The 18,421-nt window shown below is 40.5% G+C and overlaps 1 protein-coding gene across 6 annotated transcripts in view; it reads right to left on the bottom strand.

Annotated features, from left to right (window-relative positions):
- The window catches only part of LOC118775591 (glutamate receptor 4-like), a 71,188-nt gene that overhangs the window by 8,673 nt on the left and 44,094 nt on the right, over positions 1-18,421 (bottom strand). For 5 of the 6 annotated variants that reach the window (XM_036525578.1, XM_036525571.1, XM_036525577.1 and 2 more), the window contains exons 10-12: positions 12,327-12,533; positions 10,505-10,878; positions 277-475 (exon numbers count right to left, since the gene is read on the bottom strand). In XM_036525578.1, the coding sequence (XP_036381471.1) occupies positions 277-475; positions 10,505-10,878; positions 12,327-12,533 (780 nt within the window). Of the gene's footprint in view, positions 1-276; positions 476-10,504; positions 10,879-12,326; positions 12,534-18,088; positions 18,250-18,421 lie in introns of those variants that run through there. The other variant, XM_036525574.1, reaches the window with a different exon arrangement.

The following is an 18,421-nucleotide window of genomic DNA, read 5'->3' as shown; positions in this document are numbered from 1 at the left end:
AAGAAAGGCCTTCTGCAGTGGATTAATATATTCTTAGCAGACAGAAATCGAAGAGATAACAATCCTTTTTAGGAGAATCTGAGGAAAATGGAAAAAGCTTTTCAAATAAACATCTTAAGAAACAGCCTCCAGCCAGTGTATCCTGAATAATGAACTGTACTGCAAATGTGACTGGTGAACCCAACCTCACAATTAAGACCTTAACTTTTTCATGCCTTGCATTGTGTGGCCTGAACGAGTCTCACACACATTCCTCATCCCCCTTCGCCAACTTACCCTAAAGAACTCTTTGGTGGATCCCGAGTCCAGTGTCCCGTATGCTATATCTGTCTGCTTGGCCAGGTCTTCAGCGCTCTCAATGGGCGACACCATTCTCTCCACAGTGAGGAAGGCTGCCAGGTTAGCCGTGTATGAGGAAATGATGATGAGGGTAAAGAACCACCACACGCCTCCAACAATACGGCCGGACAGAGACCTGCATGGAAGTTGAGGAGGAGGAGAAGGACTCAGCTACACCAATTAATGGCTTGGTTCATTACAATTCAGTGGATTACCGGGAGGAGGATATCAGATAGATGACCGCAGAGACTGGATTTGGAATTTGTAGCTGCACTACTACAAAATGCCCACATGGGGGAGCTCTGAGGTTGTGATGCAAAAAAATCCAGTTGCTACGATCTTTTTTGTAATCTAACAGAGGAAAAAATCACAGAAAGTAATTTGGACACCCTGTCCATCTACTACAAATAAAAAAAAAAAAACACGGTATCAGGCAGATGCATGTCTTTGTTTGAAAGCTGGGCTATTCTTTGTTACTGAAACATGAATGTGACAGTTCTGGCAGAACCAAATGAAACTGGATAGGGAAGCTATTCATTGCCAAAAGAAGACGTGCTAGTACGAACACCACAAAAACAAGTAAAACAGCTCAATCACTTCCTGCTCCTAAGAAAACAAGGAATAACAGAAGAAAATATACAAGTGCACCTCTTTCAACTCCTGTAAACATGATTTTATTCAGCACTCGTCCAATTATACACTAGGGTTCAAATGGATGGCAGACAAAGTAAAAACCGCATGTTTATATTAATCAATTGCTGCGTGTACAGTGTGGACACTGTAAAATGCAGTCACAAGTAAGTAGGGCCTGTATCTAAACCATAGGTAAGTCAGGGTGATCATTCTGTCCAGAACGCCTCCACATACAAGGTGCATGTTCACTTCTTTCAAGTTATTTTCAAATACTGGATAAGAACATCTGAACAAAGAAACCAAAAGAACAACATGGCTACCAGTCACCTTGTTACAGTAAGCTTGAAAAACTCCATTACAGTAAGCTTGCCAAAGGGCTTTTGACCAGGATCTAAAGTCTACCAAAAAAAGCCCCATACCTGCCCTTTGACAAAAGGTTAGGGGAGGACGTCTGTGGTCTTCTCATGTGATATCTGATGTCTAGTAACAGATTAAGATTTTGGGGGTTTTTTCTGGGAGAGAAACACCCGCATTTTTCACAAGGCAGGAAGAAATTGTCACCTTTCACGCTGAAGTGAGATCCTGCTGTTACTGAGAGATAGGGACTGTGTGTGTATGTGTATGTGTGTGTATATGTTTGTGTGTGTGACAACACTGACCCAAATACAGTGCCTCTTATACACCAGATTTCCAGTCCCTAGCAAGCTCTCTTTGCGACCAAGGTTTCTGATGATGACTAATCCTGGCTGGGCTACGACAGGGAAAACTGACACTGACACAAATGTGACACGACATCACAGTCATTTTGTCACCATGACTGATTTTTGTGATGACGGAAGAGGAAAAAAAAAAGGAAAGGAACACTGGTCTCCATCTGCTTTACCGCTTCCTAAAAGTCCTGTTGGCCTTGAGCGGGCGTTGCTGAACCAGGTTTTGTTCTTTTCAGTGGTTCTGAGTAGAAGAGACAAGCTCATGCTGAGTGGGAGTCAGCCAGACACAAGAGGCCGGATCTCACCCGGGAGGTGAGAGATTTCTGCTGTGGCATTTTAGTATCATGTAAGACATGCATCACTTCCCAGCTGCCCCAGTATCATTAGTAATAATGCAATAAAACATCTCAGGGAAATAAAACATGCCTCCAATTCGAGCCAATGCCACATAAGAATATTTCACACAAGGATCTCCTTGTGTGAAGCTGTATCTGTAATGCTACTTGAAATTTCAAGCTTAAAAAATAATATAGTGCTGTCATTACAGTGTAATAACAGTAAACTGCCTCAGTTAAGAAGTATGCCATCAACAGTTACTTTCAGAAAAAAATCTTATTTACATGCTATTCTGAAGAGTTGTATCACAGATGGTTGAGTTAATCAGAGGGCTAGCTGTCTTTGAGCAGTCAGCACCTAGCTGTAATTTCGTTGTCCTGAACAATGACAATAAAGCTCTCTTATGGCTATGAATGCACACTGGTACTGTGTCCTAACCTCTTTATTTTAGTGAGCCTGAGTCTGAAATACCCCACGGAAACTACAAAGACATATCAGAGAAGGTCTGGGCCAACAATTACTGAAGGGTTCATGAGTGGAGAGGGAAAGTATAGAATTAACAGTGATAAATGTAACAAGACTTGGTGCCACTCATAAAAAAAAAAAAAAAAAAAAAAATGGATGACCGTCCCTGTGGTTGAGGGCTACAGACCTGTCACAGGTGACAGAGTTGTGTCATCATCTGTGAGGGTGTTCTGATTGTTCTTCTTTTCTTTCAATAATGTCTGTCAAAAATGTATGAGTCACTATAGAAAGAGTTACAGACAGGCAGCAGGTCTCTGAGAGGGGCACAGAACATTCCCTTGGTGGGAGTTTGTATTTATTTTCCTTTACAAAACAAAGCCCTATTTGATTATGGCCTTGTTGAATCAGGCAGAACAGACAGCCAGGCAGCGGAGCCCGTCGATAACTCAAATGAGTTGTATAATACAGATTGACACATTAACATGTGATCCCTGTTTTACAGAATGCATAAAAATTCATTGCCTTCCTGCTTCTGCATGGCACAGGGTGACATTGCTATTTCTGCTCTTGCTACTATCCTGATTTGGCCGAGATTCGGACAACAGACCCCCTGGACGCCTTCAAGAAAAAACTTAAAACTCATTTTTTCAAGCTGTATCTCTAGCCTACCTTCCTCCCTATCTATATCTATCTATCCTTTTGATTGCTATTTTCATTTAAAAAAAAAAATAAAATAAAAAAGGCACTCTGCACTAGCGTAGCAATTAACTTTGTATCTTACTGCCCTCTTGTAATACTTTGCGATAACTACTCTTATATAATAATGATCTACTTATTTGGAAGTCGCTCTGGGTAAGAGCATATGCTAAATGAAGTAATGTAATGCAATGTAATGATTCAGTAACAACTGCAAACTACATATGTGCATATTTACCATTATAGTATTTTGACACTTAAACTTAGAGACAGTTCATCATATTATGGTCCCATAGTAGTAACATGGTAAATGGTATTCAAATTAATTAAATGTTTTGAGGTATCTGTCATTACCATTGACTGATTATCTTGTCCTCAAGTAGACTCTCCTGTTGTTTGTGTGTAAATCACATCAATAAGATCTGGTGATATGTTAGGAGTTGGTTAATCTACAAATAAGGCAGTGTAAACCAAAAGCAGTACCACCGTCTAACAGAACCCCCTCTTGAGGAGGCGGAATTGCTCTATAGGGTTTTTGGAGCCATTTCACTAGAAGGAATATACTGTTATTGAACAAAAAGATCTTTACTGCTGAAAAATAAATCTGTTCCAACATACATCATTTAAGCAGAGTGTAATGAATCACTTGTGTGATCTGGTGATGCTATGTCAAATTTGACAGTTGACAATTGCAATCGTATTTTTAGATGACCAATTCATATGTTTTTATGTTAATGGGCACTCAGCAAAACAACTTTTACTTTGCTGTACTTGCTGATTTGCAAGAAAGCCATCTGGCAAAAAAATAAAGCAGAAAAAAAACTTGGTGAAAAATTTATGCAACTGAAACCCTTTACCAGAGTCACAGTGCATACCACCATCTGTGTGATAAGTGTGTTTCTTTGCAGGATTGGAATCTTGAGTTTCATTCTTGCTACTTTGAGACATTTCTAAATTACTATTTCTTTATTATTATTTCTATATTATTTCAATATTACTGATACCACCAGAAAAGGGGCCACTCCAGATTCTGTAGTTATTTTCTCCAAAAAAAAAATCTAGAGCACCTTTTCATCAGAGACAGGTGATTACAGACCCGTCTGCTTGTTTATCTATGATTCCATAGTGTGTAGACTCTAATTGACTAAATAAAAATGCATGTAAACCGTGTTCACATGTGTTTATGCAAAACAGCAGGCCTGAGCAGCCCTTGCTCCCACACAGCCAGTGTTGACATGATGGATGGGAGACACTGTCTATGGAGGACTGCAGGGTTGCAAGCTTTCCCAGAGCTCCAAAGGATAGCCCCTGTTCAAGGGGCAGGGAGGCAGCCTGCCAAGGGAAGGACACTTGCTGCGGCATTCCATCTACACACTGGTGTCAGCAGGGGTCACACCCTCTGTGTGGGCGCTGAGGTAAGCCCAAAGGTCACCGGAACAACATAACCACACGTGCAAGAACCAGAACATGAGGCGTGGAGGTGGTGCGGTGATATGCAATCTGCCTGAGTGCCTTTTAAATTGCACTGCATCTCATTATCGGCTCTCTTTGCAGACATCCTTACCGAGGGCGGTATTGCAAATGACACACCACATAACCTATTTATGTGTCTGGATTGTAACTGCAGCAATTGAGATTACATATAATATCATGCTTCAGGGTACAAAAGCACTTGAAGCCATGAAACCTTCAGTCCAGACTCCAGTTTCCTGACCATTATTCAACACTGTATCCCCAAAAACAAAGACATTCCACTACAACATGATAGTGGAAGCAAACTACAGTGTTAGGTAAAAAAAGGTATTCATTAATGTATGCATTGATTTATGTACGCACAGTATGTTAGTTGTGGTGTACTGTCATACTGTCATGGCTGACATAATAACATGTACATTTCATTCTCCTTTAAACATGCGCTACAATATGGCAACACTAGAAAATGCCTATTGTACTAACAAAGCAAGAGAATTGGACAGAAAAGAGAAAAACAGTACTGAGAATAGACAGTGAATTGGCGATACAGAGAAAAAGAGAAAGATAGGATGACTGACTACTGATAATATATTCTTCTTACTACCAGGGGTTGAGGTGACCTTAAAAAACACAACACAAATGAGAAGGTCAGTCTTGTCCTCCACTGCAGACCTAAAGCACTTATTTATTTGTGAGATTTTATCCCACTCTGATTTATAACTTAATACCTACAAATCAATTTGGCCATGCATGAGGGGAAAATCATTTCAGCTTCGATATACACAGAGGTATTTTTAAACTTTAATTTTGATATGATTATTGAATGGACCAGTCACACCCTCCCTATTTTCCTATTCAGTGCACATAGTAAGAGCCAGAAGAATACAATCTTTTTGCCATATAAAAGTATTACTGCGTGAAATTGCCTTGAATTCTCTCATTCTTCACAGAGGCTTTTTTTCTGCCTCTTTTTCATACAGCAAGCAGGGGTGTGTTGAATGAATCTAATCATCTCTAAACTGTCAGTTTATGTTTTTTTCCTACATTTTATTCCTCCCCGTCACACGGGATCAGATCCTGAATGAAATGAAATAAATCTTAAATGTGAAAAGGGAAAGACAAAAAGAAGAATGTTCTAAATCAAGAAAGGAGTGGTGCTTTATACACTAACACTGCATTTCTCTGGATAAACGGAACATTTTTACAATGAGTATTTAGCGGACGCAGGCAGATGGAGGACGCCCCTGAGACAGAACGGGGGCGGGGACCAGGGGGTGTTGAGACAGACAAGGATTTCAAGGTCAATTTGATATGAGAACTGTCTGCGTGGGAACAAATACAGTAAAACTACAGGCCTTGGCTCTTTCTCTGAACTCCATGTGACACAGTAGAGAAAATACATTCGACCATGTGTAAAAACCCAGTTTCCAAACAGACCATGAATATCGTTATTTTGTGACATACGACTTATGCACTTCACATTGCATTTATTCAGTTGGAATGCCTCCAGTATCAACAGAGATATTGCCCAGTGCTATCTGTGATTATTTTCTGGATTATCCCTCTCTGGTGTCCCTCTCTTTCCTCAGAAGGTATGGAGCAGTGGAGAGCCATCCCTAAGACAAAGCCTGGGAGCAGGAAAATCCTGAAGTCTTTGGACATAATGGTTAATAAGAGAGGGGGAGACAGAGAAAAGGCCTTTATACAAGGCTGTTCTGAGTTATACACTTACACATGCACCTACGTACAAGCACACACACATATGCAGCTAAGCAAATCACATGATCCCCCTGGCACAGCGTAACTTCTAATCAGTGAAATAATGTAATTTACAATCAGTGAGACAGAGGCCTGAATGTGCCCCTGGAACCTCAGTGGAATCCATTACAGATGTAACTTTTGACACACTGATTCATCCTCCCCATCAGAGCAAGGATATTTTCCCCTGTTAGAGCGCTCCCCTGTCACCGTTTACTCAAATTCTCCTCTCTTCGGTCGTTTCCAAGGAGACCCGGCATTGCCGTCGGAGATGTGCATACACCGCAATTAATTACTTTATTGGCATCAGCTCTGAGAGTCACGTTCTCCCATGGGAGAGGTAGCAACATCCGCAGGACGGCAGGAATCTGGGCCTCAGAGCAATTAACCTTCATTAGCATACCCATTCTGACTCCAAAATGAGCTGCTGCCTCAGCGCCGCCCGCCCTCGTTAGCTCAGCTGGGCTTCACCGCACCCCAGAATCGACAGGATTAACAGTTCCGGTCCCCACAGTAACCGCTTCAGTTCATTAAAATTCTCTCAACTCAGAATCAATAATAACTCTTTACATACAACTGTTTTAATGTCAGCCGTGAAAGCAAATGAAGTGGGAATAAGGTCAGGAGAGGGAGGTTTTCTGTCATAAAAAAAGCATACAAAAAATCTATTAAAATTAAATCACTTAACATGCAGTTTAACCTCTCCTCACCAGTTTTAACTTCACTTGTGATGCATTATTAGTTACACTGTAATGCGTCTTATATATAACAGTATATATGTATTACATTTAGCATAGAATTCCTAAGAGAACATTTTGAGGGGCAAATTGGAACAATCCATGGTGCTGAAATATAAATGCTAATTTGCAAGTTGGAGGGGTAGAGGGTTACTGCATCCACCGATCTTGAGAACACTTAAAAACAAATTAAAGTGAAATGTTCTGGGTCCTTCAGGTGTCTGAATTTACTTGAATGGACCGGAGCGTCAGCTCCGCTATGATGGACACTCCTAATAGCAATTGATCAAAGACAACCTAAGCCAGAACCAGGCTCCTTTAAGAGAATACTGCTGCATCACCGTCAATATGTCATTATTACAAATGACACTGAATGGCAGGGTACTTTGCACCCTGCTAGATAGAGTACCTTTCATCTCTCCTGACAAAGGTACTCTTAGCTCCTACTGACTAGGGTGCCCATTACCGCTCCCAACCATGGTACTCCTCACCCCCCTGATTACAGCATTCTTCATATTTCTGACCAGGATACTCTTCAACCCTCCAGACTAGGGTTGGTTTTACTCCTTCTGACCAAAGTACTCTTTACCCCCTAAACAGGGGTACTCTTCACTCGCCTGAGTACTCTGAAAAGGGGTCTACAGCAAGTTACCCCTCAAATCAGGGAGGCCTCTGAGTCATAGGGACTAAATAATCATCATCCTTGTTTCTTTCCTATCATTGACTTTGATAATGACTAGTGAGGCACAACGTTTATTATGTCATGATGACAGTCACAGTATGTGAAAGTAAACTGCAGAGGGACAGCACATGTTCCACTGCCAGTTTACCCCATCTACAGAACATCCCTAACACAATAGTATTCAAGAGCTAAACAAACTGATCGCTTATTATCAAAGATGAGTATATGATCAATTATAGACATCTACACATTGACTTAAGGGTTTTACCGTAGAACAGACTGGTCAAGTATCTTCAGCCCTGGTCCTGGAGGACCTTCCATTCCACCTGAGCAGATGAACCAAATGGTGAAAATTTTGACTGAATTACTGTAAGGCCTCCTCCTCTTTCTGAGGTGGTTTTAAAAGAGCTTGAAAACATCACTGGGCTGCAGCCCCCCAGGACATTGGCTGACCCTCAAGACTGTGGACCAGGGTTGGGCAACTTCAGGTCCTGAGTGCTGGAATCCTGCAAGTTTATTGTTTAGGTTAGTAAGGGAAGTACTAGAGCAAGTTAACCCATGTTCCAAGTGATGACTTCAGATAAGCAAACAGACAATGTGTCCCTGGAGGACTGAAGTTGCCCATGGCTTATGTGGACTGTGTGAATGCCTGTTCCACACAAAGATAAAGACCAGGCAAAATAAAACCAAACTCGATGAGTAGGACTTTCTGACTCTTATGGCAATACTGTGTCTATGGACTCATTATGCATGCAATGTGACAGCAGTCACTCTTCTCCAGAGGGCCACAGCCAGCTAGCAGGACCTGAATGCATTTACCAGGTGGGCAGAGATATGTGCTAACCGTTACTTCCCAGTTACAACTTACAGGAATGTCCAGTTTACTTTAGTGCAGGCCAATTTTCAGTAGTTCCGCATTACATTTCTGTAAGGGTTCTTCATGTTTACATCAGGGTCCTCAGGAATAAGATGGCTCTCACACAGGCAACCCAACCTGGACGTAATGTTTTCACAACATAACCATGAGATTGCATTAACATCATAATGCTGCTACAATGTCTTAGCAGTAGTTTGAGAGCAGGTCTAACGCTGGCTGGGTACTTAACAATAACAAAGGTGAGACGATGCGCTTCCCAGTCAACACACAACATTTTTACATGAAACTGAAACCTAGGCATAATTCACTGAATGCTGTGTGCTGGATGGGTCCTTATCATTTCTATACATGTATATATGTATGAGGCTCCGTATATATGAAATCCTAAATGGAAATGTCAACTTAGGTTTAATCAAAATCATAGGTCCGCTATAGCCCCTGTGTGGGGAAGCTATAGACCAGTACTGAGCGGCACTATTATTTTGATTATATTCTAAGTACCTTGCAGTCCTTGAGCAGATGTTTTTTTGTTCCTTTGTTCTCCTTGTCGTGCCATTTGAGTGACCACTTATCTGGGAGGCTGAAAAATATAGTTGCTATTTTTCCTCAAGGAACTGAGAGTTGTTAGAGCTCTAACAGGAAAGGCATGCTGCTACTATAAAAGATGGAAGCTGTGTGTCACAGCAGAGAGTTGCCTAATGCTGGATCTTCAGAAAGTGATAAAACATAGCCGTCGACATTAAAACAAATGGGGAATTATCTGGAAAGACAGAATGATGTCTGAACTGAGGGACAGGTGTGAATGTGCACTAACCGCTCCAGGCTGTGTAATGGGTACAATGGACCCTTAGACTCCTGACCACTCAGTCCTCTCCAGAAGAAACGCTGGATCAGAAAAGCAGTGTGCATGATGACTGCCCACATCTTTCAAAACACAGTACGCAGTATCACAGCAGTGACATGAGTTTGAAGAGGACGGCATCACAGCGTTCACGCAGACGCATGAGAAAGCACAAAGACAGCTATGCAACAGCTCACCATGAACATTGCTCTGCGAAGGGTGGTCACGGACAACCAGCTGACATATATTATTAAGATGCACGTTGAAAACCATTGTCCACTTTGTTGATGACTTATCAGGAGGGCCTTAATGTGCAAGGCTCATTCTGAGATGTAATCTCCCAGAATGCATTGAGAGTGTTCTCCCAGAGCAGAGCTCAATGTCAATTTAAAATTCAGAAACTCCCTGGCAGTTTCTTTCTGACTTGCTGCAGCGATGACCTTGATCGCCATTAATTATTCAGTAAACGTGCATTCTGAGGTCATCAATAAATAAAACTCTCAGGCTGTGTAATGTGGTGAAGCTTGATTTTCCACTCGTGGTGCATATGAAATGTATATGCAGTAAAACTGCTGACTAGAAAATGTGATATGAAGAAATATGAGAGAGCATACCTCTAAAAAGACCCACTCTAACACAGCAACTCATACATGTTCAGTTAGATGTTTGGTTAAAATGTATGCGTATATTGCATAATGACAATACATTTTATAAGATGTATATAAAGTACACAATGTACATACAATATGTGATATACATAAGGCACATGGTATGCAGTACATGGTTGAGACATTGCATGGTGCGTATGAATTGTGCAGTGTAATGTATATAGGATGCATGGTTTATTTCACCTAACCATTATTTAAGTAAAAACAGAATACTGTATATTGTTCTTACATAAATGCAAAATGAAATATCTGTGTTTGATCACAAAGCAGAAACCAAACTGAAACTTACCTTGGGGAGATGTCACATCCCTGCTGCATGAAGGCCCCCAGAGAAAACCAGAGGCTGTTGAAGATCCCAAACTCGTTAGGTGGCTGGTCGCTGGGCTGCCCGTCTGTGCCCTCCTCCGGCTCCTCGGTGTGCCACTCGTATGGGCTGAAGCGACTGACCAGGAACAGCACCACGCTCACGCCGATGTAGGCAAACACGATGCACATCCAGATCTCGTAAGCCAGCGGGTCCAGGAAGGAGAAGACGCCGGGCTTGGACTTCTGTGGCTTCTTTATCATGATGGAGATGCCCAGGCTCATGAAGGGCTTGGAGAAGTCGATGACCTCCTCTCTCACCAGGGTGATAGTTAGAGGTGCCACAGCGATCTCTGCTTTCTGGAGGGGGGTGGGGGGTATGGAGGAAAAAGGCAACATATTTAATTTTCACTTTTAGCTCCAGAACACCATGAGGGACCTTTCTGTTTCTATTATTCTATTAAAAAAAGTCAAAATACGACCAAACGCAAGTTAAACTTAACTTAAGACAATTCTACCAGGGTCCTGGAAAATCACTTGTATGTTGTGACAGAAAACATGGTTTTGATAATTGGTTGCATACAATGATGGGGGCTTTGGGTTTGACTGAAGGGACCTCCGCTGAAGAGGAAAAAAGTGAACTAAATTGTGAGGCCAGCCACTGCATCCTCCTCCACAGGCAGAAATTGGAATGATGGAGGCAAGGGGGGGTGAGGAAGGTGTGATGCAAACTGCATTGGAAGGTATATGGAAATAAAAGCACCCCTGATTTGAATATGTTCAATCTTAACAACAATTTGACAACAAGCTGACAAAGCTTATGTTTCTTTAATGTTGATGAAACACAGGGATTTGAATATCTTGTAAAAATCTATGCTTTCTCTTCACTATCACCATCCAGAGAGACCCATAACAGGACCTGCATGCTAATCATGGAAGACAAAAGGGGAGAGTAAAGTAAATATTCACTTTTATTCAACCTATATCTTAGCATTTTGTGATTGAACATGACTTTGCATGCTCAAATTTAAAACCAAGGCACTTTAATCCAAGAGGCTTAATTCAAAGCAAAGAATTTTAAGTGGAAATGAAATCATAAATTCTGGAAAATATGCTTACTGCACAAGACGAAAATTGGATACAGCCTTGGAAGTCTGGGAGCTTGTATAGCTCTGCTGTAAATCCACAAACTAGATTACTTGTTAGCGACTTAGCAACATTTCTCTCCTCGCCTCAGCTCTTGGAAGATCAAAATTAATCCAAGAAAGAAATTAAACTTTAATAATAACAGGCCAGCACTTAAAAAAAGAAATACAACTTTCCCATCCTCAGCATAAATTTCGAGGATGACAGTCCGGCTGCATATGCATTAAAATGCATCATTGCCTGAAAGCTGTAAGGAACATTTTTATGAAACGTGCCTTCAGAAGTGTTGTCACCGGGTGAATGGTCAATAAGGGAGGTCTTAGGCTGTAAAGTGCTGACAGGAAAGTGCTTAGCCATAGTCTATAGGAACAGTGCAAGAAGCCAAGCTCCTCTCTAAGCCTTCTTTGAAATAAGTATGGTGAGTGGTGTGTCTTTTGTCCCTAACATTTGTCCACAATCACAATAGGCATACCTCTTCCTAATCCCTGCCCTGTCACCACCCCACCTAATAGTATCTCTGCAAACTCTGCAAACAACTAATATCTTAGAAAAAATACTCTCATTTGAAAAGTAATTACAGCAAGTAAAACTTATGTGGCTATCATTTTTCCTGAAGACGCTTTTCATTACTCCCGTAAACCAGTTCCCCGACCATTTCTTACCCCATAAACCAGCTCCCCGACCATCCCATTCCAGATCTTGGTCTCTGGGTCCCTGGCTCCATATTTGCCATCAGGTACAATCGAGATCTTGTACTTGATGCCGATGTGCTTGGCGATCTCGGACGCCAGGTCCACACAGTAGCCCTCGTACTGGTCGTTCCCCTCGAACATCTCCCAGTTCTTCTTTAGCATGACATATGGCCCTTCCTGAAATAACCAGACGGGCAAAAAATGGGAATCAAACCATCAAAGGCCTCACCTGCAACACTTGACCACAGGAGCACGAGACACCATTTCTAACAAATAACATACAGAGAATATTCTCAGAGAGCATCAAGACAATGTTAAGAACAAATGTTACGATACATACAATGAGGGATCATACCTCATTTTACTTACAATCCTGCTTCATTCTAATTATTACATGCTATAGCATTCATATTAGTATCACATCATATTATTTTTATTATTATTATGCTATATGTTATTCTGGGCAATGCCACCTAATCAACAGAAGTATTTCTATGTAGAGCCAACAGAAAATTCAGTGGGAGAGAAAAAAAAGAAAACTGAACATCAAGGTCTTGACTGACTGAAGCACATCAGAAGACAAACATAAATGTTTAATATACTTTGAGACCATCCAGTTACACTTCTATCTCCATGCAATGAGAGGGAGAGGCTGATATGAGTCTGAAATTGATTATGAGTGGGGTTAAAAACAACTGTACTAGTACCTGCCATCAGGTACTACAGGGTGTTTACATTAAATGATCTTCCCATAAAAGTGGATTTGATTTGTAGACGTCAAATATTCATTTGAAATCGCAATACTCCCCAATTCAGGAAATATTAAAAGCCAAATCAAACCAGAAAGCAAACAAACATCACAGGCACTTGGCTTTTCAGCATTATGACCTTCTTTTGTATGACGTTTGCTGTTTGCTTATTTTATGAAAAAGCTAACAGCATGGGAACCCCCCTTTAAACATTTCCAACATATATCCATAAAAACACATCCACTAAAACCTTTAAAGGTGCTTTCATATCATATCAGATTGGGTAAACAAACATTCGCTGTAAACCTTATGATTAACCTTATGATTACATGCAGACCTGATCTCTATAAAAAATGTGAGATAGAGTACAATCTCACCAGACTGTCCATATGCAGCCCTCTGTCACATTAGAAATACTGGCTGATATTTAGAAAAATATTTGAATCAGCCAGCCCCAAAATTGAAGCAACCTCCAAGCGCAGTATTGGAAGTGGTTTAATGAAATATTTGTTATGACTTCATGTCTGAGTAGATGGTAACATACAGTGAAGGAACAGTAGGCACAATAACAAACCAAGACAGACAAAAACAAGCTAAAATATCTCACTCTAGGTGACAGAAATAATTTGCAGCCAACCTGACAGTAAACAATACCACTTAAAAGGTTAAATATTTAAATGGGTGCCATACAAAAGTAAAAAAGTAACAGGTTTCAAAAGGTGAAATGGTGCTTTCAGATAAATACATTTGTTCATACTGTGTACATACTTTATTCTCCTGCCAGACACTGCCCACGCAACACAAAATGTCTGCACAACATTCCACTGACACTGAACACCTTGGCACGACATTATAAGAACACTGTAAGAATGCTAGTGCATGAGAGCACTGGGTGAAAGAACTCATAGGCCAGCTGAGATGCTTTCGATGTCATGGGTTACACAAGACCTTTGGCATCGAGGAACACAATCACTCACAGCCAAATTAGAACTGTGACTTTTACAACGGACTTGCCAGTGGAATTCCTTTGGAATTTATTAATGTTTTCAGGAAGTACACGCAGGCGACCGTCACATATGTTATGCCTGTATGGAACCAAGGGACCTCAGGGGCCTTCAAGTTACGTGCTGGACAGTTAACATAAGAGCAACCATACAGATATGTAATTCATTTTTGTAAATGACAGTATATATATCATATACAGATGTACATACATACGTATACTTACATACACAAGTATGGTACATTTTCTGTTTTTCCTTCTAAAAAGGTAGACCTCAAATACATTCAAGCGGTCAAACATTGTTTTACATTTATTGAATTATTGAAATAATGAAAATTATACATTACTTTCCTTTGTAAAAAAAAAATGGCACGGTGAACATTTCCAACTTTAACATGTATTTTTCATATAGAAAGTAATGAAAACTGAACAACAACAATAATGACAACAAAAACACACTGGGAAATGTACAGCCACATTTTCAGTGCATTTGTATGACAGGGGACGCGAAGGGGGAAGTGACAGTAATTCCAGTCTGCTCATGCTGCTGAGCAATGATAGCAAAAGCCAGTTCTATTCACAAAGTCATTTCACAGCAGCTGCCAAAAGTAACCGGAGGATTAACGCCGCCGCACAGTCAAAAATACAATTTTCTATTTTCCATGTTAATTACCCAGCAGGGCGATAGATTAATGCAGCCAATGTGCTTTTTTAAAAAAAAAAAAAAAAAAAAAATTGTTAATGCTAAGTATATAAAGAAAAGCTTGGTGACAGTGCAGTTTGACATCTCTCTCCCCTCCTGTCTGTGGAAACTGCGGGCCGAGCTATCAGATGCGTCATGCGGCCTGGGAGAGACAGCAAGAACAGGGCTCTGCAGGGTTCCACAACGCGACGCTTCTGCGGCAATTACTAAATCAGTCGCTTCCAGTCACAAAGGTCTGCAAAGCCCTGACAGGAAATTCGGAGTGACACACGCAGAGTCACACACGTTCACACACAGGCATTTGCACACACGCTTATTTCGTGATTACACAGCACAAGTACATGCGGTGCCCTGCAAAAACATAACGTCTGCAAGGTTACATTGCGTTTACAGCTTGGCCATTGTCCAAGTGACATCCATAGCTATGTAGTCAAAATAAGAATAAGAGGAGCGCAGAGGTTATACAGGGCATGAATCAAAGCTGCATTTTGTTTGACTGACTGCATGAATGCTGTAGGGAAATCTGTTTGGAATCCGTTGCCTTGGTGCTCTCCATTAAAATGTGCGTAAATCTGCTATATTTGGGTAAAGCTGTGCTTTGCCAATGCAATGGTACTATTCGAATCTTTGACCGACAATGTGAAGTCTTTCCTTCACAAAGGAAACTAAATTATTATATTTGTATAGTATAATATTCATTCATGTTCTGACAAAAGCTTTTGAAATAGCATGTTTCTGTGGGGAAATGAATCATCATGGCCAAGGCTCAGCAGATGTGGCCTTTAGTTGCCCATGGCTGCATACTTGAGACTGCTAATTCAACATTCATGAAAAGAAAAAAAAGTGGATGTATGCCTTTTTTTACATATTTTTTTAAATACAAAACCTCTCATTCATAACACTTAATGTAAAAACACAATGTATGGACCTTATTTGATGCTGAACTGAAAAACAGAACAAGAAATTACAATAATAGTTTGTTTTTTATTTTAATAGTTTCAAATATCAGGGGTCAAACACAGGCAAATGCAAGACTTTGACACTCTTAGACTTCCGTTTTCTTTCTGAATTTACTAAGATATCAATAGTCTGACAGAGCTTCTCTATAATTTACTTTATAAATAAGAATTTTACCACCAATATTCCTTTTAATACTTTTCCTAATGGTCTGTAATTTCCTAAAACATCAAGCGTTATTACACTTATTTTGCACTGAGGTTAATGTAGTAGGGGTTTGTAGAGGTATTGGAGTGAAGTTAATACAAAACATAATATAAATTTTCACTACTGTTTTCACTTTTGAGGGAACAACATGTAGCACTGTATCTTCACTTCAAATACTACACTTTGGAAATACCTGGCCAGACTGTCCTGAAGGCAGGAGTTCATTGTGTAATCACCAAGCCCAGGTTTACACTCAGAATCAGCTGTGATGTCACCAAACCTCTGCAGCTGGAATTGAATCTGAAAAAGTCTTTCTTTATTTTTTCTGTCCATTATGTGATATTATTTTTCTTCTACCCAGGTTTGTAGTAATTGTAGTAATTGTAGGTTTTAGTAATTTTTAATTGATTAATTAATGGTTATTTAATTGATTGTTGTAAAACTAATATATTGAAAGCCAAAAAACATACCCCACGGTGCTGAAAAAAGAAAAAAAAAACAGCCTGATAAGATGAAACACCTAGGGCAAAAGAGCCATTTTTAAAAGCTTAAACAGCCTCTGAAATTGGACGCCAGTGTCATCCATGCCTCAAGTTCATTCTCACTTGAGGTGCTCTCCTTCCAAAACATCAAATTCAATGAGACTCAAATGAGAGATGCACTTGCAGTGTACAACCATCATCACATAGTGCTGTTTCATATGGTGTAACTCAGGGGTTAACAAATTTGGTCTGGCCGATATTGTGTGTGCAGATATTGTGTGTGGCCCGCTGAGTTACTTTAGGCTTCCATTACTGCTTTTCACTTTCTGTATTGAATACATACAAACATACCTTAATGGTAATTTACACTTCTGTACTTGATTTATACTAAATCAAGGTTCATTGTGCCTCAGTATGGATCAAGAGTATAGTTCACTTGGTATCGTCTGATATAGTACATAACCTCTGAAAATTCACCTTTCCCCCCAAAAAATGTGATATAATCAAGCAACCACAAGCTAACTAATTAACTGGTCTAGCCAGACGTTGCCTGCCAGATATATCAATGTTAAAATGGTGACATGAAAATGAACACTATCTGTAAGTACATGAGGATCGCTGTACTAAAACAAACTGATACTACGAAAGCTTGGATCAGGAGCTACAGTGTACTGTTTGCTCACTCTGCAGCTGGCCCAAGTTGTGATGGTGAAATTTTGTTTTATTAAACAGTGAACAGAAAGGAGCATTCCATAGGTGTAATACAAAATAATCCAATGGAGAGCTCTGCGTTTTCCTGCAATCGCATCCCAGCTAAGAAACAAACTAAAATCACTAGCCAAAACATCTAAATCAGCTGCTGTAACTAGATGGGTAGTCAACAGATATATATACTCACAATAAAAATGATCAAGGCTGTAAATGTGTCCTTGTAGCTATTATAAACAGACAGTGTACTTATGCTGAAGCAGTCGGGCACAAGAGGTTGTAGTAGATCAGAAAATTTGGCACAGCATTTTAGAATGTTACAAGTACAACACTTTGCCAAGTACTGCTAAGTAACACTGTATTCAGTAGAAACCTTACAGAATTGTACTTCAGTAGATAAACATATTATCGTAATGAGACCTCTTCAGTTTCATAGTCACTGAACATGTGAAAGGTTTTTCTTTGTTAAGGTCTCACTTTAATACTGATGTTGGTCTTGTTCTGTGAAGTTTGTGAAATCGAGGAGATTGCATGCTATTTCAGAGGTGAATATGTCTGTCTGACCTTAACTTATGTTAATGATTTCAATAATAGAATCCTAATCAATCCTTTTTATGACAATTAATTAGCTACATTGATAAAATCCTAAATTTGACATGCCAAAGTGTACAGTTCATGCATGCTTACAGTCCACCTCACACCAGCCAATGGCGACAATTTACTCTCATGGTTCTATTCCAGCATTTCATATCAACGTACTGCAAAAACAATCATAACATAATCAAATGTAAAGCAGAGGAGAAAAACATCCTGGGAAAAGCTCCATATTGAGAGGACAGTTGTCCATGTGGCTATGGAAACTGCCAAGCACGCACAGCAGAGGTCCGATCCCCTCATCGGCCTGAGGGGGGCGCTCTCGCGGGCACAGTCCATCTCTGCAGCACTCCCTGCGGGGCTGGACCTGTGTGGCTGGCTGCAGGTGTGCGGAAACCCGCGCTCACAACGCCCTCCATAGGGAGGGGCACATCCTGAGGCTCTGTCCGTTTCTCGCTCAGTTTCTGAAAAAGGGGTTCTTCACCAGGGGCTGAAAAGAGGAGGATTCTACTGTAGTGTAACTCCATGGGCGTTCTATTTTTCCACTCAAATTAAAGGGACACAGGGTCATTTTCAACACCATGCAACAAATGGCCAGTCTCCCTGATGGCATAACCCTTCTGTTATTTCATTCAGATTTTTCATGATAGGACAATTCAGAA

Source organism: Megalops cyprinoides, chromosome 3 (assembly GCF_013368585.1).
Source record: "Megalops cyprinoides isolate fMegCyp1 chromosome 3, fMegCyp1.pri, whole genome shotgun sequence".
Lineage (NCBI taxonomy): Eukaryota > Metazoa > Chordata > Actinopteri > Elopiformes > Megalopidae > Megalops > Megalops cyprinoides.
The sequence above is the reverse complement of the archived record's forward strand: the minus strand, read 5'-3'. Positions and strand labels throughout refer to the sequence as shown.